Source organism: Salmo salar, chromosome ssa09 (assembly GCF_905237065.1).
Source record: "Salmo salar chromosome ssa09, Ssal_v3.1, whole genome shotgun sequence".
Taxonomy (NCBI): Eukaryota; Metazoa; Chordata; class Actinopteri; order Salmoniformes; family Salmonidae; genus Salmo; species Salmo salar.
Genome location: NC_059450.1, coordinates 152,462,756 through 152,485,998, shown reverse-complemented (window position 1 = coordinate 152,485,998; position 23,243 = coordinate 152,462,756). Strand labels below are relative to the sequence as shown.

The 23,243-nt window shown below is 49.7% G+C and overlaps 1 protein-coding gene across 1 annotated transcript in view; it reads right to left on the bottom strand.

Annotated features, from left to right (window-relative positions):
* plch1 (phospholipase C, eta 1) overlaps positions 1–23,243 on the bottom strand; it is a 154,776-nt gene that overhangs the window by 49,456 nt on the left and 82,077 nt on the right. Inside the window, 6 exon segments of the mRNA XM_045724833.1 lie at positions 6,539–6,659; positions 8,907–9,110; positions 17,176–17,269; positions 19,984–20,154; positions 21,104–21,233; positions 22,817–23,060. Coding sequence (XP_045580789.1) covers positions 6,539–6,659; positions 8,907–9,110; positions 17,176–17,269; positions 19,984–20,154; positions 21,104–21,233; positions 22,817–23,060 — 964 coding nt within the window.

The window sequence follows — 23,243 nt, the reverse complement described above, 5'->3', positions numbered from 1 at the left end:
TCCGGCCCGTCCCTGCTCCCCGCACCAGGTTAGTGGTGCGTGTCCCCAGTCCTGTCCGGCCCATCCCTGCTCCCCGCACCAAGCCAGTGGTGCGTGTCCCCAGTCCTGTCCGGCCCATCCCTGCTCCCCGCACCAAGCCAGTGGTGCGTGTCCCCAGTCCTGTCCGGCCCATCCCTGCTCCCCGCACAAGGTTAGTGGTGCGCGTCCCCAGTCCAGTCCGGCCCGTCCCTGCTCCCCGCACCAAGCCAGTGGTGTGTGGCCCCAGTCCAGTCCGGCCCGTCCCTGCTCCCCGCACCAGGTTAGTGGTGCGTGTCCCCAGTCCTGTCCGGCCCGTCCCTGCTCCCCGCACCAGGTTAGTGGTGCGTGTCCACAGTCCAGTCCGGCCCGTCCCTGCTCCCCGCACCAAGCCAGTGGTGTGTGGCCCCAGTCCAGTCCGGCCCGTCCCTGCTCCCCGCACCAGGTTGGTGGTGCGTGTCCCCGGTCCTGTCCGGCCCGTCCCTGTTCCCCACACCAGGCCCACGGCGCGTGTCCACAGTCCGGCACGGCCTGTGTCCGGTCCACCGGTGACCAGTCCTGTTCCGGTCGGCGGCTCCGCTCCGGAGCCTGAGCATGCCGCTCCACCGTGGTCCAGTCCGGGCCAGAGGGGTAGGGCTAGGGTGGAGGCAGGGGGAGAAACACGCCCGGGGCCAGAGCCTCCACCGAGGGTGAGGCGCCCACCCGGGCCCCCCCCCCCCTAATAGACTTTAGGTTGGTGCGCCGGGAGTACGCACCGTTGGAGGGGGGGGTACTGTCACGCCCTGACCAGGTGAACTCTTCTATTTTGGTCAGGGTGTGGCATTTCTATAGTTTATTTTCTATGTTTTTGGTATAGCCTTGCTTTGGGGCATATTTCTATGTTGGGTTCTGTCGATTCCCAATCAGAGACAGCTGTCACTAGTTGCCTCTGATTGGGGAATCATATTTAAGTTCCTTTTCCCCCCACGATGTTTGTGGGTTGTTGTCTCCTTTTTGTTGTAGCAGTAGCGATACGTTTATTCTCTGTTTTGACCGTGTTATTTCAGTCTGTAATAAATAACATGAGTTCGCTCCCAGCTGCGCCTTGGTCCACTTCTTCCTTCCTGCACGACGATCGTTACAACTTTCATAAAATCACAAGTGTAATACATCAAAATAAAGCTTAACTTCTTGTTAATCCAGCCACTGTTTCAGATTTCCAAAAGGCTTTATGGCGACAGCAAACCATGCGATTATCTGAGGACACCACCCCGCATACAAACATATGAAAAACATATTTCAACCAGGCAGGTGCAACACGAAAGTCAGAAATAGCGATATAAAAAATGCCTTTCCTTTGATGATCTTCTTCTGTTGGCACTCGAAAAGGTCCCTGTTACATCACAAATGGTCCTTTTGTTCGATAATGTCCTTCTTTATATCCATAAAAACTCAGTTTAGCTGGCGCGCTTCAGTCAATAATCCACCCAGTTTCCCTCCATCAAAATGCATACAAAATGAATCCCAAACGTTACTAATAAACTTTTCCAAACAAGTCAAACATCGTTTATAATCAAACCTTAGGTACCCTAAAAATATCAAAGAACGTGCTCTCTTCCACGCGCTTGGAAACACTACAGCCAAAATGGAAGCCACCTAGAAAAACTACAATTTCTGGCTCATTTTTCCAAAAAACAGCCTGAAACTCTTTCTAAAGACTGTTGACATCTAGTGGAAGCCCTAGGAACTGCAATCTGGGAGGTCTTGGCCTTATAATAAAAGTGATGGCCATTGAAAATAGTGGTAGGCTGAATTTTTGGGTATGGTTTGTCCTCGGGGTTTCGCCTGCCATATCATTTCTGCTATACTCACAGACATAATTTTAACAGTTTTAGAAACTTTAGAGTGTTGTCTACCCAAATCTACCGATTATATGCATATCCTAGCTTCTGGGCCTGAGTAATAGGCAGTTTACTTTGGGCACGCTTTTCATTCGGACGTCAAAATACTTCCCCCTACCCAAGAGAGGTTAAACAGGTCAACATTCACAGGCCTCAGGGCGAGATGGATTACCAGGACATGTACTGCGAGCATGCGCTGACTAACCGGTAAGTGTCTTCACTGACATTTTCAACCTCTCCCTGTCCCGAGTCTGCAATACCAACATGTTTTAAGCAGACCACCATAGTGCCTGTGCCCAAGAACACTAAAGTAACCTGCCTAAATGACTACCAACCCGTAGCACTCACGTCTGTAGCCATGAAGTGCTTTGAAAGGCTGGTCATGGCTCACATCAATACCATTATCCCAGAAACCCTAGACCCACTCCAATTTGCATACCGCCCCAACAGATCCAAAGATGATACAATCTCTATTGCACTCCACACTGCCCTTTCTCACCTTCGACAAAAGGAACACCTATGTGAGAATGCTATTCATTGACTGCAGCTCAGCGTTCAACACCAAAGTGCCCTCAAAGCTCATCGATAAGCTAAGGACCCTGGGACTAAACACCTCCCTCTGCAACTGGATCCTGGACATCCTGACGGGCAGCCCCCAGGTGGTAAGGGTAGGTAACAACACATCCGCCATGCTGATTCTCAACACAGGGGCCCCTCAGGGGTGCGTGCTCAGTCCCCTCCTGTCCTCCCTGTTCACTCATGACTGCACAGCCAGGCATGACTCCAACACCATCATTTAGTTTGCCGATGACACAACAGTGGTAGGCCTGATTACCGACAACGACGAGACAGCCTATAGGGAGGAGGTCAGAGACCTGGCCGTGTGGTACCAGGACAACAACCCCTTCCTCAACGTAATCAAGACAAAGGAGATGATTGTGGACTACAGGAAAAAGAGGACCGAGCACGCCCCCATTCTCATCGATGGGGCTGCAGTGGAGCAGGTTGAGAAAGTCAAGTTCCTTGGTGTCCACATCACCAACAAACTAACATGGTCCAAGCAGACCATGACAGTCGTGAAGAGGGCACGACAAAATATTTGGCATGGGTCCTCAGATCCTCAAAAGGTTCGACAGCTGCCCCATCGAGAGCATCCTGACTGGTTGCGTCACTGCTTGGTATGGCAACTGCCCGGCCTCCGACCGCAAGGCACTACAGAGGGTAGTGCGAACGGCCCAGTACATCACCGGGGCAAAGCTTCCTGCCATCCAGGACCACTATACCAGGCGGTGTCAGAGGAAGGCCCTAAAAATTGTCAAAGACTCCAGCCACCCTAGTCATTGACTGTTCTCTCTGCTACCGCACGGCAAGCGGTACCGTAGTGCCAAGTCTAGGTTCAAGAGGCTTCTAAACAGCTTCTACCTCCAAGCCATAAGACTTGTGAACATCTAATCAAATGGCTACCCAGACTATTTGCACCCCCCCCCCCTCTTTTACACCGCTGCTACTCTCTGTTGTTATCATCTATGCATAGTCACTTTAATAACTCTACCTACATGTACATATCACCTCAACTAACCGGTGCCCCTGCACATTGACTCTGTACCGGTACCCCCCTGTATATAGTCTCGCTATTGTTATTTTACTGCTGCTCTTTAATTACTTGTTACTTTTATTTCTTATTCTTTTCCGTATTTTTTTAAACTGCATTATTGGTTAGGGGCTTGTAAGTAAGCATTTCACTGTAAGGTCTACTACACCTGTTGTATTCGGAGCATGTGACTAATACAATATGATTTGATTTGATATGTCCATGAGTAGCAGAGTTCTATGATACTGGATGTGGACGGGTCTGGCAGCCGTGCATGTTGCTCTTCACAATAAAAGTCAAGGACTGTAAAAGTCCTTTAAATCAAATAAAACCCTATATTGCACTTTTATATGCAACAAATTGACTTAGACTGAACTGTTGACATAAAAATAAAAAACTATTATTGCATTTTTAGCCTCCCTGAAAATAAATCCTTTCAAACCCCCCCCCCCCCCACAACCTCTGGCAGAATAGCCTTGACAGAGGCCCAAGAAACACAACAGAAATGAATCAACATTTTTTCAGTGCGCGTGTGTGTGTGTTCATTTGGTGGTGAAATGACTTGTGTTCAGACAGCAGCTCAGCTCAAATGTCAAACCTGTCAGACTGACAGCTCTCCCTGAGCGCTCTGAGTCCTGAACTGACCTCTCCTCCCCTGTCTCTTTACTGAAACACACTCACACACACACACACACACTGAGCCAGGTACGTGCTCAACTACACACACACACAGACACAGACACAGACACAGACACAGACACACACACACACACACACACACACACACACACACACACACACACACACACACACACACACACACACACACACACACACACACACACACACACACACACACACACACACACACACACACACACACACACACAGTGAGAGTTGAGGGATAGTGGTGTATCTCTCTCCCGGGTGGAATAGTAATGGTAAATGAGGTAACGCTCATCACAGGCCAGGAGCCACATTCATCACACTAAAATATACAATACAACTGAGAGAAAGCGTGAGGGATAGAAATTTGGTACTGTCTATCATTTCATAAAAGAGTGTCAGAACAGAGACAGAGACAGACAAAGACAGAGAGACAGAAAGAGACAGAGAGAGACAGAGAGAGAGAGAGACAGAGACAGTCCCCTCTGTGGAACAGGTGGAACCAAAAAGGGTTCCTCAAGTGGTTCTCCTATGGGGACAGCCCAAAAAAACTTTTGGAACTCGTTTTTTCTAAGACTGTACTGGAGCTACTGAAAGGTTCTCAGTGACTCTAACAGTCATTACCTTCCTGAGCAAAACGGTTGGATGAGTGTGTTCCTCCATGTGCATATATACTGTTATGTGAGTGTGAGAGAAACAATGTTTGCAAATGCCGGCTGCCATTGTGACTTGAGCGTCATCTGTGGACAACAGACAGAAAAAAGAGATAGAGACAGACAGAGACAGACAGACAGACAGACAGGAGTAGGAGACAGAGACAATGACAAAGACTGAGACAGAAAAAGAGATAGAGACAGACAGAGACAGAGATTTAGAGACAGATAGATAGACGGGAGAGAGAGAGGGAGACAGAGACAGACAGACAGATAGAGACAGAGAGAAGAGAGAGAGAAGAGAGAGGGAGAGAGAGAGACAGAGACAGACAGAGAGATAGAGACAGAGAGAAGAGAGAGAGAGAGAGAGAGAGAGAGAGAGAGAGTTTATTTCCCTTGTTTACTTCCCTTTTGTTTATTGTCTATTCCATTTGCTTTGGCAATGTTGACTGTTACTGAAACAATGAAACAATATGTTTACATGCCAATAAAGCCCTTTGAATTTAATTTAATTGAAAGTGAGAGAGCGAGAGAGCGAGAGAGACAGACAGACAGACAGAGAGAGACACAGAGAGACAGACAGAGAGACAGACAGACAGAGGGACAGACAAAGACAGAGAGAGAGAGAGAGAGTCAGGCAGGCAGACAGACAGAGAGAGACAGACAGACAGAGAGACAAAGACAGAGAGACAGAGACACAGACAGATAGAGAGAGGGACAGAGAGAGACAGAGACATACATAGAGAGAGACACAGACAGAGATAGAGAGAGACACAGACAGAGATAGAGAGAGACACAGACAGAGAGAGAAAGAGAGGGACAGAGAGAGAAAGAGAGAGAGGGACAGAGAGAGACAGAAACAGAGAGAGAGAGAGAGAGATAGAGAGAGACTGTGCCTCAGTGCAGATGGTTTAGTAATGGAGGATAATACCAGGTATCTCAGTGTCTCTAATGACCACACATCCTGCTGCTTTTCATTTAAAAACAATTCAAATCCTTTTCTAAGTTATCTTTTTTGAAAGTGCTGTTACATAATGTTTAAAAGGAAATGTTCTCTAAATCAGCAGTTAGAGAAGAGCTACTTTAACTCTAATTGGTTACATATCAGAGAGAAGGGGACAGATGAACTCTGGGGGACAACATCTCTTCACAATGGAGAATCTTCCTGTTTGAACACGCACTCTGAAGAGCGTCCCAGACTGCTGGCTGGAATATACAAACAAAAGGTGCTGGATAATACACAGGATCATGTGTGTGTGTTGTAGAGTAACATCTCCATTAGTTGAGGTGGAGGGAAGGATGAGGGTCTCAGTGACATCTTCAAACACACATTTTTACATTTTAGTCATTTAGCAGACGCTCTTATCCAGAGCGACTTACAGTAGTGAATGCATACATTTCATACATTTTTTCCCCGTACTGGTCCCCCGCGGGAATCGAACCCACAACCCTGGCGTTGCAAACACCATGCTCTACCAACTGAGCCACACACACACACACACACACACACACACACACACACACACACACACACACACACACACACACACACACACACACACACACACACACACACACACACACACACACACACACACACACACACACACACACACACACACACACACACACACACACACACACACACACACACACACACACACACACACACACACACACACACACACACACACACACACACAGTGAGAGTTGAGGGATAGTGGTGTATTTACCTGTTGTTGATGAAGGCGTATTTGTCGATGGTCTCTATGACTGACTTAAAGGTGATCTTGGAGGTCAGAGTGTAGCCATGCTGAACCATGGGATCTCCATCAGGACCATCCCAACAGTCCACTACAGATAAATCAAATCACATTTTATTGGTCACATACACATGGTTAGCAGATGTTAATGCGAGTGTAGCGAAATGCTTGTGCTTCTAGTTCCGAACGTGCAGTAATATCTAACATGTAAACTAACAATTTCACAACAACTACCTTATACACACAAGTGTAAAGGAATGAATAAGAATATGTATATATAAATATATGAATGAGCGATGGCCCTGCGGCATAGGCAAGGTGCAGTAGATGGTATAGAGTATAGTATATACAGTGCCTTGCGAAAGTATTCCGCCCCCTTGAACTTTTCGACCTTTTGCCACATTTCAGGCTTCAAACATAAAAATATAAAACTGTAATTTTTTGTGAAGAATCAACAACAAGTGGGACACAAGTGGGACACAAACCCCTTTACTTTCAGTGCAGCAAACTCTCTCCAGAAGTTCAGTGAGGATCTCTGAATGATCCAATGTTGACCTAAATGACTAATGATGATAAATAGAATCCACCTGTGTGTAATCAAGTCTCCGTATAAATGCACCTGCTCTATGATAGTCTCAGAGGTCCGTTTAAAGCGCAGAGAGCATCATGAAGAACAAGGAACACACCAGGCAGGTCCGAGATACTGTTGTGGAGAAGTTTAAAGCCGGATTTGGATACAAAAAGATTTCCCAAGCTTTAAACATCCCAAGGAGCACTGTGCAAGCGATAATATTGAAATGGAAGGAGTATCAGACCACTGCAAATCTACAAAGACCCGGCCGTCCCTCTAAACTTTCAGCTCATACAAGGAGAACACTGATCAGAGATGCAGCCAAGAGGCCCATGATCACTCTGGATGAACTGCAGAGATCTACAGCTGAGGTGGGAGACTCTGTCCATAGGACAACAATCAGTCGTATACTGCACAAATCTGGCCTTTATGGAAGAGTGGCAAGAAGAAAGCCATTTCTTAAAGATATCCATAAAAAGTGTCGTTTAAAGTTTGCCACTAGCCACCTGGGAAACATGTGGAAGAAGGTGCTCTGGTCAGATGAAACCAAAATCATACTTTTTGGCAACAATGCAAAACGTTATGTTTGGCGTAAAAGCAACACAGCTCATCACCCTGAACACACCATCCCCACTGTCAAACATGGTGGTGGCAGCATCATGGTTTGGGCCTGCTTTTCTTCAGCAGGGGCAGGGAAGATGGTTAAAATTGATGGGAAGATGGATGGAGCCAAATACAGGACCATTCTGGAAGAAAACCTGATGGAGTCTGCAAAAGACCTGAGACTGGGACGGAGATTTGTCTTCCAACAAGACAATGATCCAAAACATAAAGCAAAATCTACAATGGAATGGTTCACAAATAAACATATCCAGGTGTTAGAATGGCCAAGTCAAAGTCCAGACCTGAATCCAATCGAGAATCTGTGGAAAGAACTGAAAACTGCTGTTCACAAACGCTCTCCATCCAACCTCACTGAGCTCGAGCTGTTTTGCAAGGAGGAATGGGCAAAAATTTCAGTCTCTCGATGTGCAAAACTGATAGAGCCATACCCCAAGCGACTTACAGCTGTAATCGCAGCAAAAGGTGGCGCTACAAAGTATTAACTTAAGGGGGCTGAATAATTTTGCACGCCCAATTTTTCAGTTTTTTATTTGTTAAAAAAGTTTGAAATATCCAATAAATTTCGTTCCACTTCATGATTGTGTCCCACTTGTTGTTGATTCTTCACAAAAAATGACAGTTTTATATCTTTATGTTTGAAGCCTGAAATGTGGCAAAAGGTCAAAAAGTTCAAGGGGGCCGAATACTTTCGCAAGGCACTGTATATATGAGATGAGTAATGTAGGATATGTAAACATTATATTATATACATTACATTACATTATATAAAGTGTCATTGATAGACAGAGACAGGGAGAGAGGGCGAGAGAGAGGGAGAAGGAGAGGGAGACAAAGAGAGAGAGAATGAGGGATATGAGAGAGGAATCGTGAGTAAGGAGTTTGTGTGTGTGTGTGTGTGTGTGTTCGTGTGAATGCATGCATGCTTTGCTTAGTGTGTGTGTGTGTGTGTGTGTTCGTGTGAATGCATGCATGCTTTGCTTTGTGTGTGTGTGTGTGTGTGTGTGTGTGTGTGTGTGTGTGTGTGTGTGTGTGTGTGTGTGTGTGTGTGTGTGTGTGTGTGTGTGTGTGTGTGTGTGTGTGTGTGTGTGTGTGTGTGTGTGTGTGTGTGTGTGTGTGTGTGTGTGTGTGTGTGTACTGCCTCACCCTCCACACAGCGGCAGCCAGCCTGTAGTACCCAGGCGTACATGTCTGTCTTGGAATGAGACAGCAGCTGGTCTCCCGTCAGGTAGGTGTTATGAGACGAGGAGATGTAGTAGCTACTCAGAGGCTGATCCATGTCCTGGTTCACCTCATGGTGTTCAGGGTTAAACACATCACACGTGGGGCTGCGCATGAAACTGGTGAAACCTGGACACAGACAGACAGACAGACAGACAGACAGACAGACAGACAGACAGACAGACAGACAGACAGACAGACAGACAGACAGACAGACAGACAGACAGACAGACAGACAGACAGACAGACACGGTAGAAAAGCTGTACTCAGCGTTATCTTACTTATATCATCATAACAATTATTTCTCTCTGTTACCCATGAAATACTCAGAGACATTGGCCCTCCTTGGCGATAGATGAATCCAATCCAATTGAACTGAATAGAACACATAAAGATTTTAGAGGAACAAGATATTCAGCTGACTTACAGCAGCACTGCAATAGTTAAAGCTGAGATACTTAAAGGAACTATCATAATATAAGAGACACACCACCCATTACAGAAAAAGAGGAGGAGAAAACCCTGACAGCCAAGGGGCTTTGATGAGCCTTAACGAGCTGAACTTTTAATGATGGAATGTAATACTTTAATGCACACTGAGTCACAGAATTTGCTGCCGGAATTGTGGGTTGTTTTTTGGGGGGGGGGTTTTAGGAAAAGGAGGAGAGCTTTAACTGGGAGAAGCATCCTTTGATCATGAGAGGCGGGAGGAGGAGGTGGGAGGAGGAGGAGGGAGGAGGAGGAGGGAGGAGGGGGTGAGAGGAGGTGGGAGGAGTAGGAGGAGGGAGGAGGAGGTGTGAGGCGTAGGTGGGAGGAGGAGGAGGGAGGAGGAGGAGGTGGGAGGCGTAGGTGGGAGGAGGAGGAGGGAGGAGGAGGCGAGAGGAGGAGGAGGAGGTGGGAGGAGGAGGGAGGAGTAGGTGGGAGGCGGAAGTGGGAGGAGGAGTAGTAGGTGGGAGAAGGAGGAGGAGGGAGGAGTAGGTGGGAGGAGGAGGGAGGAGTAGGTGGGAGGAGGAGGGAGGAGGAGGGAGGAGGAGGTGGGAGGCGTAGGTGGGAGGCGTGAGGTGGGAGGAGAGGGAGGGAGGAGGAGGGGAGAGGAGGAGGAGGTGGGAGGAGGAGGAGGGAGGAGTAGGTGGGAGGCGGAAGTGGGAGGAGGAGGAGGGAGGAGGGGGTGAGAGGAGGTGGGAGGAGGAGGAGGAAGGAGGAGGAGGTGGGAGGCGTAGGTGGGAGGAGGAGGAGGGAGAAGGAGGCGAGAGGAGGAGGAGGAGGAGGTGGGAGGAGGAGGAGGAGGGAGGAGGTGGGAGGCGTAGGTGGGAGGAGGAGGAGGGAGGAGGAGGCGAGAGGAGGAGGAGGAGGTGGGAGGAGGGAGAGGGAGGAGTAGGTGGGAGGCGGAAGTGGGAGGAGGAGTAGTAGGTGGGAGAAGGAGGAGGAGGGAGGAGTAGGTGGGAGGAGGAGGAGGAGGGAGGAGGAGGTGGGAGGTGGAAGTGGGAGGAGGAGTAGTAGGTGGGAGGAGGAGGAGGAGGGAGGAGTAGGTGGGAGGAGGAAGTGGGAGGAGGAGGAGGGAGGAGGAGGTGGGAGGAGGAGAAGGGAGGAGGAGGGAAGAGATGGGAGGAGGTGGAGGGAGGAGGAGGAGAAGGGAGGAGAGGGTGGGAGGAGGTGGTGGGAGGAGGAGGAGGTAGGAGGAGGAGGTGGGAGGAGGATGAGGAGGAGGGAGGGGTGGAGAGGAATAAGGAAGCGATTCCCAAACCTTCCATAACAAAGCCATCACCTACAGAGAGATGAAGCTGGAGAAGAGTCCCCTAAGCAAGCTGGTCCTGTGGCTCTGTTCACAAACACAAACAGACCCCACAGAGCCCCAGGACAACAACACAATTAGACCCAACCAAATCATAAGAAAACAAAAAGATAATTAATTGACACATTGGAAAGAATTAACCAAAAAACAGAGCAAACTAGAATGCTATTTGGCCCTAAACAGAGGGTACACAGTGGCAGAATACCTGACCACTGTGACTGACCCAAACTTAAGGAAAGCTTTGACTATGTACAGACTCAGTGAGCATAGCCTTGCTATTGAGAAAGACCGTCGTAGGCAGACCTGGCTCTCAAGAGAAGACAGGCTATGTGCACACTGCCCACAAAATGAGGTGGAAACTGAGCTGTACTTCCTAACCTCCTAACAAATGTTTGACCATATTAGAGACACATATTTCCCTCAGATCACACAGACCCACAAAGAATTCGAAAACAAATCCAATTTTGATAAACTCCCATATCTATTGGGTGAAATACCATAGCGTGCCATCCAAGCAGTAATATTTGTGACCTGTTGCCACAAGAAAAGGGCAACCAGTGAAGAACAAACACCATTGTAAATACAACCCATATTTATGCTTATTTATTTTCCCTTTTGTACTTTAATTAATTATTTGCACATCGTTTCAACACTGTATATAGACATAATATAACATCTGAAATGTCTTTATTCTTTTTAACTTTTGTGAATGTAATGTTTAATGTACATTTTTTATTGTTTATTATGTATTTCTCTTGCCTTAGCAATGTAAACATATGTTTCCCATGCCAATAAAGACCCTGAATTCAATTGAATTTATAAGGAGGTTGGAGACAAGGAGGGGAGGATAAGGTGGTGGGGGGGTGGAGTGGATAAGGAAGGAGGGGGGATGCGGGGTCTCCCTATCAATTTCAATTATAACTCAATCTCCACCCTTTCTCTCTATCATGTCTTTACTTCCCCTTCCCCCTCCACCTCTCCCCTTCCTCCCACACCTCTCCCCTTCCTCCTCCACCTCTCCCCTTCCTCCTACACCTCTCCCCTTCCTCCTCCACCTCTCCCCTTCCTCCTACACCTGTCCCTCTCCACTTCCTCCTCCACCTCTCCCCTTCCTCCCACACCTCTCCCCTTCCTCCCACACCTCTCCCCTTCCTCCTCCACCTCTCCCCTTCCTCCTACAACTCTCCCCTTCCTCCCACAACTCTCCAACTCTCCCCTTCCTCCTCAACCTCTCCCCTCCCTCCTCCTCCCCTTCCTCCCCCACCTCTACCCTTCCTCCTCCACTCCCCTTCTTCCCACACTTCTCTCCATCCTCCTACACCTCTCTCCTTCCACATTCACCTCTCTCCTTCCTCCTCCTCCTCTCCCCCACCTCTCCCCTTCCTCCTGCACCTCTCCCCTTCCTCCCACACCTCTCCTTTTCCTCCTCCACTCCCGTCCTCCTACACCTCTCCCATTTCTCCTCCACATCTCTCCTGCCTCCTCCACCTCTCTCCTTCCTCCTCCTCCTCTCCCCTTCCTCCCACACCTCTCCCTTTCTCCTCCTCTCCCCTTCCTTCCAACACTTCTCTCCTTCCTTCTCCACCTCTCTCCTTCCTCCTCCTCCTCTCCCCTTCCTTCCAACACTTCTCTCCTTCCTCCTCCACCTCTCCCCTTCCTCTTCCACCTCTCCACATTCTCTTCCACCTCTCCCTTTCCTCCTCCTCCTCCTCTCCCCTTACTCCCACACCACTCCCCTTCCTCCTCCACCTCTCCCCTTCCTCCCACAACTCTCCCCTTCCTCCTCCACCTATCTCCTTCCTCCTCAGCCGCTCCCCTCCCTCCTCCACTCCCCTTCTTCCCACACTTCTCTCCTTCCTCCTACACCTCTGTCCTTCCACCTTCACCTCTCTCCTTCCTCCTCCTCCTCCTCTCCCCCCACCTCCTCCACCTCTCCCCTTCCTCCTGCACATCTCCCCTTCCTCCCACACCTCTCCTTTTCCTCCTCCACTTCCCGTCCTCCTACACCTCTCCCATTTCTCCTCCACCTCTTTCCTTCCTCCTCCGCCTCTCTCCTTCCTCCTCCTCCTCTCCCCTTCCTCCCACACCTCTCCCTTTCTCCTCCTCTCCCCTTCCTTCCACACTTCACTCCTTCTTCCAACACCTCTCTCCTTCCTTCTCCACCTCTCTCCTTCCTCCTCCTCCTCTCCACTTCCTCACACACTTCTCTCCTTCCTCCTCCACCTCTCCCCTTCCTCTTCCACCTCTCCACATCCTCTGCCACCTCTCCCTTTCCTCCTCCTCCTCTCTCCTTCCTCCCACACGTGTCTCCTTCCTCCTCCACCTCTCTCCTTCCTCCTCCACCTCTCCCCTTCCTCCAACACTTCTCTCCTTTCTCCTACAACTCTCTCCTTCCTCCTCCACCTCTCCCCTTCCTCCTCCTCCTCTCCCCTTCCTCCTCTCCCCTTCCTCCTCCACCTCTCCCCTTCCTCCTCCACCTTTCCCCTTCCTCCTTCACTTCTGCCTTTCCTCTTCCTCCTCTCCCCTCCCTCCCACACTTCTCTCCATCCTCCTACACCTCTCTCCTTCCTCCTCCACCTCTCTACTTCCCCCTTATCCTTTCCCTCCTCCTCCCACACCTCTCTCCCCTTCCTCTTCCACCTCTCCACATCCTCTTCCACCTCTCCCTTTCCTCCTCCTCCTCTCCCCTTACTCCCACAAGTGTCCCCTTCCTCCTCCACCTCTCCCCATCCTCTTCCACCTCTCCCTTTCCTCCTCCTCCTCTCTCCTTCCTCCCACACGTGTCCCCTTCCTCCTCCACCTCTCTCCATCCTCCTCCACCTCTCTCCTTCCTCCCACACTTCTCTCCTTTCTCCTACAACTCTCCCCTTCCTCCTCCACCTCTCCCCTTCCTCCTCCACCTCTCCCCTTCCCCCTCCACCTTTCCCCTTCCTCCTTCACTTCTCCCTTTCCTCCTCCTCCTCCTCCTCTCCCCTTCCTCCCACACTTCTCTCCCTCCTCCTCCACCTCTCCCCTTCCTCCAACATCTCTCCACTTCCTCCTCCACCTCTCCACTTCCTCCACCTCTCCCCTTCCTCCTCCACCTCTCCCCTTCCTCCACCTCTCCCCTTCCTCCTCCACCTCTCCCCTTCCACCTCTCCATTTCCTCCTCCTCCTCTCTCCTTCCTTCTGCACTTCTCTCCCTCCTCCACCACCTCTCTCCTTCCTCCTCCTCCACTCCCCCGCCTCCTCCACCTCTGCCCTTCCTCCTCCACCTTTCCCTTTCCTTCTCCTTCTCTCCCTTTCCACCCACACTTCTCCCCTTCCTCCTACACCTCTCTCCTTCCTCCTCTACCTCTCTCAATCCTCCTCCTCCTCTCCCCTTCCTCCCGCACTTCTCTACTTCCTCCTCCATCTCTCCCCTTCCACCTACACCTCTCCCCTTCCTCCCACACCTCTCCTTTTCCTCCTCCACTCCCGTCCTCCTACACCTCTCCCATTTCTCCTCCACATCTCTCCTGCCTCCTCCACCTCTCTCCTTCCTCCTCCTCCTCTCCCCTTCCTCCCACACCTCTCCCTTTCTCCTCCTCTCCCCTTCCTTCCAACACTTCTCTCCTTCCTTCTCCACCTCTCTCCTTCCTCCTCCTCCTCTCCCCTTCCTTCCAACACTTCTCTCCTTCCTCCTCCACCTCTCCCCTTCCTCTTCCACCTCTCCACATCCTCTTCCACCTCTCCCTTTCCTCCTCCTCCTCCTCTCCCCTTACTCCCACACCACTCCCCTTCCTCCTCCACCTCTCCCCTTCCTCCCACAACTCTCCAACTCTCCCCTTCCTCCTCCACCTCTCTCCTTCCTCCTCAGCCGCTCCCCTCCCTCCTCCACTCCCCTTCTTCCCACACTTCTCTCCTTCCTCCTACACCTCTGTCCTTCCACCTTCACCTCTCTCCTTCCTCCTCCTCCTCCTCTCCCCCACCTCCTCCACCTCTCCCCTTCCTCCTGCACATCTCCCCTTCCTCCCACACCTCTCCTTTTCCTCCTCCACTTCCCGTCCTCCTACACCTCTCCCATTTCTCCTACACCTCTTTCCTTCCTCCTCCGCCTCTCTCCTTCCTCCTCCTCCTCTCCCCTTCCTCCCACACCTCTCCCTTTCTCCTCCTCTCCCCTTCCTTCCACACTTCACTCCTTCTTCCAACACCTCTCTCCTTCCTTCTCCACCTCTCTCCTTCCTCCTCCTCCTCTCCACTTCCTCACACACTTCTCTCCTTCCTCCTCCACCTCTCCCCTTCCTCTTCCACCTCTCCACATCCTCTTCCACCTCTCCCTTTCCTCCTCCTCCTCTCTCCTTCCTCCCACACGTGTCTCCTTCCTCCTCCACCTCTCTCCTTCCTCCTCCACCTCTCCCCTTCCTCCCACACTTCTCTCCTTTCTCCTACAACTCTCTCCTTCCTCCTCCACCTCTCCCCTTCCTCCTCCTCCTCTCCCCTTCCTCCTCTCCCCTTCCTCCTCCACCTCTCCCCTTCCTCCTCCACCTTTCCCCTTCCTCCTTCACTTCTGCCTTTCCTCTTCCTCCTCTCCCCTCCCTCCCACACTTCTCTCCATCCTCCTACACCTCTCTCCTTCCTCCTCCACCTCTCTACTTCCCCCTTATCCTTTCCCTCCTCCTCCCACACCTCTCTCCTTCCTCCTCCACCTCTCCTCTTCCTCTTCCACCTCTCCACATCCTCTTCCACCTCTCCCTTTCCTCCTCCTCCTCTCCCCTTACTCCCACAAGTGTCCCCTTCCTCCTCCACCTCTCCCCATCCTCTTCCACCTCTCCCTTTCCTCCTCCTCCTCTCTCCTTCCTCCCACACGTGTCCCCTTCCTCCTCCACCTCTCTCCATCCTCCTCCACCTCTCTCCTTCCTCCCACACTTCTCTCCTTTCTCCTACAACTCTCTCCTTCCTCCTCCACCTCTCCCCTTCCTCCTCCTCCTCTCCCCGTCCTCCTCTCCCCTTCCTCCTCCACCTCTCCGCTTCCTCCTCCACCTCTCCCCTTCCCCCTCCACCTTTCCCCTTCCTCCTCCACCTCTCCCCTTCCCCCTCCACCTTTCCCCTTCCTCCTTCACTTCTCCCTTTCCTCTTCCTCCTCTCCCCTCTCTCCCACACTTCTCTCCATCCTCCTACACCTCTCTCCTTCCTCCTCCACCTCTCTACTTCCCCCTTATCCTTTCCCTCCTCCTCCCACACCTCTCTCCTTCCTCCTCCACCTCTCTTCCTCCTCCTCCTCTCCCCTTCCTCCTCCACCTTTCCCCGTCCTCTCACACCTCTTGCTTTCCTCCTCCTGCTCTCCCCTTCCTCTTCCACATCTCCAATTCTACCTCCAACTCTCCCCTTCCTCCCACACCTCTCCCCTTCCTCCTCCACCTCTCCCCTTCCTCCTCCACCTCTCCCCTTCCTCCTCCACCTCTCCCCTTCCTCTTCCATCTCTCCCTTTCCTCTTCCATCTCTCCCTTTCCTCCTCCTCCTCCTCTCCCCTTCCTCCCACACTTCTCTCCCTCCTCCTCCACCTCTCCCCTTCCTCCAACATCTCTCCACTTCCTCATCCACCTCTCCACTTCCTCCACCTCTCCCCTTCTTCCTCCACCTCTCCCCTTCCTCCACCTCTCCCCTTCCTCCTCCACCTCTCCCCTTCCACCTCTCCATTTCCTCCTCCTCCTCTCTCCTTCCTTCTGCACTTCTCTCCCTCCTCCACCACCTCTCTCCTTCCTCCTCCTCCACTCCCCCCGCCTCCTCTACCTCTGCCCTTCCTCCTCCACCTTTCCCTTTCCTCCTCCTCCTCTCCCTTTCCACCCACACTTCTCCCCTTCCTCCTACACCTCTCTCCTTCCTCCTCTACCTCTCTCAATCCTCCTCCTCCTCTCCCCTTCCTCCCGCACTTCTCTACTTCCTCCTCCATCTCTCCCCTTCCACCTACACCTCTCCCCTTCATCCTACACCTCTCCCCCTCCTCCATCTCTCCTCTCCCTCCTCCTCCACCTCTCCCCTTCCTCCCAGAACTCTGCCCTTTCTCCCACACCTCTCCCCTTCCTCCTCCACCTCTCCCCTTCCTCCTCCACCTCTCCCCTTCCTCCTCCACCTCTCCCCTTCCTCCTACACCTCTCCCCTTCCTCCTCCTCACCTTGCTCTTCCTCCCTTTCCTCCTCCATTGTGGTGGAGTTTAACTGAAGCCCCAAAGACAGTTTATCTACCATGAAATTATGCCACTGAGTTAACCCGTTATAGAGTTTACAGCCAGACTTACTGCCAGAGGGAGCGAGGGAGGAGAGAGAGAGAGAGCAAGAGAGAGAGAGAGAGAGGGAGAGCGAGAGAAAGATAGATAGAGGGAGAGAGACTGAGAACGAGAGAGAGTGAGTGTGTGTATGTGTGTTTGTGACAGAGGGGCTTACCCTCAATTCCCAGAATGCCTTTCTGTTTGTTCTCCTCAGAAAGCTCAAACTTATCAATGACATCCAGACAGTATTCTGTAGTCACATTCATCATCTGAGGAGAGAGACACACACTGTCAGAACACACACTGACACACACTGTCAAAACACACACCCACACAGACACACACTGTCAAAACACACACTGTCAGAACACACACTGTCACACCCACACAGACACGCACTGTCAAAACACACACTGTCACACCCACACAGACACACACTGTCAAAACACACACTGTCACACCCACACAGACACACACTGTCAAAACACACACCCACACAGACACACACTGTCAAAACACACACTGTCACACCCACACAGACACACACTGTCAAAACACACACCCACACAGACACACACTGTCAAAACACACACTGTCACACCCACACAGACACACACTGTCAAAACACACACGGTCACACCCACACAGACACACACTGTCAAAACACACACTGTCACACCCACACAGACACACACTGTCAAAACACACACTGTCACACCCACACAGACACACACTGTCAAAACACACACTGTCACACCCACACAGACACACACTGTCAAAACACACACCCACACAGACACACACTGTCAAAACACACACTGTCACACCCACAGACACACACTGTCAAAACACACACTGTCACACCCACACAGACACACACTGTCAAAACACACACTGTCACACCCACACAGACACACACTGTCAAAACACACACTGTCACACCCACACAGACACACACTGTCAAAACACACACTGTCACACCCACACAGACACACACTGTCAAAACACACACTGTCACACCCACACAGACACACACTGTCAAAACACACACTGTCACACCCACACAGACACACACTGTCAAAACACACACTGTCACACCCACACAGACACACACTGTCAAAACACACACTGTCACACCCACACAGACACTGAATAAAGAGAGAAGGAGACATAGTGAGGAAGGAAAGATTGAAGAGACACACTATCACAACAAACACAAACACACACACAGCGTTTCACTACACTCACACTGACATCTGCTAACCATGAGTACCAATAACATTTGATTTGATTTGACACACACACACACACACACACACAAATACACGCACACAAGACACACAGACACACACACACACAAATACACACACACACACACAGACACACAGATTTTTTTATGAGAGCGACACTATCAGAGAAACCAAGCCACAATCTGCCAATCAAAATAGATTCTTGATAGACCTCTGTCAAAATACTCACATAAAAATGACCCCCCCCCAAACCCCTGGCCCCTGAGTAGCACACTGAGAGCACACTAGTTTACAGAGAGAGAGGGGGGAGGGAGAGGTGGGAGGGGAGCTATAGAGAGAGAGAGAGAGAGAGAGAGAGAAAGAGAGAGAGAGGGGGGAGAGAGAGTTGGGAGGGGAGCTATAGAGAGAGAGAAAGAGAGAGAGAGAGAGAGAGGGGAGCTATAGAGTGAGAGAGAGAGGGGGGAGCTATAGAGTGAGAGAGAGAGAGAGAGAGAGAGAGAGAGGGGGAGAGAGAGAGAGAGAGAGAGAGAGAGGGGAGAGAGAGAGGTATGAGGTAGAGACAACCCAAGTGACAGTAAAACAATGACAGGAAGTGACAGTAAAACAATGACAGGAAGTGACAGTAAAACAATGACAGGAAGTGACGGTAAAACAATGATAGGAAGTGACAGTAAAACAATGATAGGAAGTGTCAGTATAACAATAATAGGACGTGACAGTAAAACAATGACAGGAAGTGACAATAAAACAATAATAGGAAGTGACAGTAAAAAATGATAGGACGAGACAGTAAAACAATGACAGGAAGTGACAGTAAAACAATGACAGGAAGAGACAGTAAAACAATGATAGGAAGTGACAGTAAAACAATGTACTATACTCAGGGGTGAAAGTAAATGTAATTTCTTCCTGATATGGAACCTCCATTTTATTGGCCTAATCATAGAATTTAATATTCATTCAATAGGATCTCTGTGGGTCTCGTCGTAAAGATGTGGAATTTAACTTAAAATGTAGGACCTTTTATTGTGGCATAAACACAACCAATCATGATGTGCTCATCTGATTGTCATACAATCATTTCAAATGTCTCCTTTATTAGGCTACCGAGCACGTTCATCAACTCGTAACATATCTCCAGCCTCCAAACAGTGGTGAATAGAAAGAGACATCTGTTAAACAAAACACCAAAAAAGTGTAATAACATTTGGCGAATGTCATTAGGCCACAATTTATGCATCCGCTGCTGTCCGCACACGTCTCAGTGTCGGCTGCTCATCAATGCCTTGGCAAAATGTCAGTGTTCTCGTCAAACCACATTACATTTTGGAGCACAGATTACACCACCCATTTTCAAGTCCATTCGGCTCATTTGTCTCTGACGTGGTAATGATAAAGTTGTATAATAGCCTACAGTTTTCTAGACATTTTGTTTTTATTATTGTGATAGACTCATGTTTTACTGATACCCCCACTATCTCCCGCCGTACCGTACCAGACCGTACCGGACCATACCGCCTGACCTTCACCACCGACTATACTATAGGTGACTAAAACTACATTATCTAGTGTTGTCTGTCTGTAAACCCTGACCTTCAACACCGACTATACTATAGGTGACTAAAACGACATTATCTAGCGTTGTCTGTCTGTAAACCCTGACCTTCAACACCGACTATACTATAGGTGACTAAAACTACATTATCTAGTGTTGTCTGTCTGTAAACCCTGACCTTCTGTTCGTTGCGCAGGAAGTTGGCCAGCTCGTCAGCCGTCAGGTGGTCCTTCCTGTCGCTGTATCCCATGAGCAGCAGATACAGGTCCCGCCGCAGTGACATCATCTTATAGAACACGCTGAACTCTTCAAACGTCAACGTGCCCTGTTGGTCGTCTGAGTCCGCTTCCTGTGGGAAAGGGAAATTACATCACCATTAGTAAGAGGCTGCATTGGTCAGGTGATTCAACTCCAATTCGACCCTCTCTTCCAAATTGTTTAAACTTATTTTGTCTGTAAACATCTGGTATATTCACACTCAGCCATGGTGCCTCTACATGGAAGCAAACAACTACAAGGACATTGTCATGTGGGGACAGAAAAGTCAACTGTGTTCTGACATTGTCCTTGTTCGGTTCATACAACAATTCACTCCTGGCGGTGCCCTAAAAATATTGGACTATAAACCAACTGCACTATCTGACCGTCATGCTCAGAACTCGCCTGTCATTTGAATCACATGTCCCAAACGGCACCCTATTCCCTATATAGTGCACAACTTTAGACCAGAGCCCAATGGCACCCTATTCCCTATATATAGTGCACTACTTTAGACCAAAGCCCTATGATACCCTATTCCCTATATAGTGCACTACTTTTGGTCAGAGCCCTAAGGGTAGTGGTGCCCTATATAGTACACTACTATGGGCCCAATACAAATCCATGAGAGAAAACATTAACTAAAGCTTTGGACCTTGGTTTAAAGGTGGGATTTGCTTCCAGGTAGCAGCAGAAGTACTAAGAACTACTGTCACTATCTGTCGAGAGAAGACAGAAGACTGATGCTTTCTAAGTCCAACCCTTAAACCTTACCTTAGCCCTATCCTGGATGTAAGTAAACAAATCAAATCAAATCAAATTTATTTATATAGCCCTTCTTACATCAGCTGATATCTCAAAGTGCTATACAGAAACCCAGCCTAAAACCCCAAACAGCAAGCAATGCAGGTGTAGAAGCAGTAGAAACCCAGCCTAAAACCCCAAACAGCTTATAAACTGCACATCAATTGCCAGGTAACGTTGAGCATCCCTCTTTTGTCTTCTCAGGTACAGTATTTGGTCCCTGACCTGTGACTGACCTGGAACATGTGTTTGACCTTCCTGCGGGGAAGGTTGACGTTCATCTTGTGTAGGAGCTGGTAGATCTCCTCCATGTTCAGCAGACCATCCCCGTTCTTATCAGCCTCCTCAAATGTCTGCTTCATCCACCTGCACACACACAAGTTAAGGACACAGCCATGGGATGGTGTGTGTGTGTGTGTGTGTGTGTGTGTGTGTGTGTGTGTGTGTGTGTGTGTGTGTGTGTGTGTGTGTGTGTGTGTGTGGAGGGTGGGAGGGTAGAGTAGTCAGCAGGATGTCTAGCTAGTTTAGAAACATCAGCAGCATCACCAGAGCTTGGCTAGTCAATGCACTTCAGCACAGTTTCTAAACCCAGAGGTGCAACATCACCAGAGCTTGGCTAGCCAATGCACTTCAGCACAGTTTCTAAACCCAGAGGTGCAACATCCCCAGAGCTTGGCTAGCCAATGCACTGCAGCACAGAGTTTCTAAACCCAGAGGTGCAACATCACCAGAGCTTGGCTAGCCAATGCACTGCAGCACAGAGTTTCTAAACCCAGAGGTGCAACATCACCAGAGCTTGGCTAGCCAATGCACTGCAGCACAGAGTTTCTAAACCCAGAGGTGCAACATCACCAGAGCTTGGCTAGCCAATGCACTGCAGCACAGTTTCTAAACCCAGAGGTGCAACATCACCAGAGCTTGGCTAGCCAATGCACTGCAGCACAGAGTTTCTAAACCCAGAGGTGCAACATCACCAGAGCTTGGCTAGCCAATGCACTGCAGCACAGAGTTTCTAAACCCAGAGGTGCAACATCAAAAAGACTTCCGGGAACACTTGTGAAGCAGACCAAGTTGGGTTTTCGGGTCTGACAAGCCAATGAGAGAAGTCAGCTTCTTCCTTCGTTGTCAATTTTCTCAAAATCTAAAGGAACAATCTAGATTTCAGTAGTTACATATTATTACTCCAACCTCATGAAAGTGACAAACTCACACGTTTTTAATTTTCAGGAAAAAACTACTTTATATCGAAGGAGTGCCTTGGATTTGACGGTCTGCACATGCTCAGTTCGACGTGAGAAGACCGTTAGACCTGATGACGTGTTTCTGCACGTGAGCTTAGCTAGCCAACACCACCATGACATCGCCACCATGACATCGCCTTCAAGTGCGATCAGGGATTTCTATTGGATAAGCCCGTTTAAACCTATCTTCATACTGGAGTCTAAAGTCTAAACTTGCATTACAGTTAATTTTAGAAGCACTTTCTAATGTGTATTCAAGCTGAGAGGCTTTTCAACAACAAAAACAACACCATGTTTTGTCAGTTGTCAAATCCAGTCAGAACAGAACAGCGCCCGAAGGCAAACACACACACAGAAACACACACTGCATGCAGCAGGCAGAGGGAGACATGAAAAGAGGGAGAGTACTTTCCTTTGGGAGGAATGAAAACAAAGCAGAGGAGAGGAGAGGAGAGAAGAAGAAGAGCATAAAAGTGGGTTATCCAGTTAACTGATTAAACAAGACTGGTTAGGGGTACGGATGCAAACACACCCACAGTTATGCTCTTCTTACAAGGTACAAGGAGGACATAGGTGTGTGTGTGTGTGTGTGTGTGTGTGTGTGTGTGTGTGTGTGTGTGTGTGTGTGTGTGTGTGTGTGTGTGTGTGTGTGTGTGTGTGTGTGTGTGTGTGTGTGTGTATGAGTGTGTGTTAGTCTTAAAAGGATATTGGTCATGTGTCCGTTGTCGTTTGGCCAGTGAGTCCTCGTCACTGATGCCAGCCATCAGGTATCGTAGTCCTGTCACCCAGGTACGAGCCTCTTCAGGGTTAGAGGTCACCAGGTCTAGGGACTCCATGTGGTTGCCATGGTAAACGGTGAAACAGCAGGCCGGGTCGAAACTGCCCTCCGCATGGCGGTGGAAGATGTCTGACTGACGGCCCTCCGTCACCTTGTACAGCGAATCAATGGTGACTGAAAGGGAAAGACGGTGGTACAGGAAGAGAGAGAGGACCATTCAGGGTTGGGAGTCAGAATATTGCGTACAGCCACAGCACTGATAGGTTGGGAATTCATTAAGTAGCTCTCCTTTGTGATCAAAATGGATGAAAACAAACAAAAATCTGCTAAGAGACAACAAATTAAGCTTCTGATATC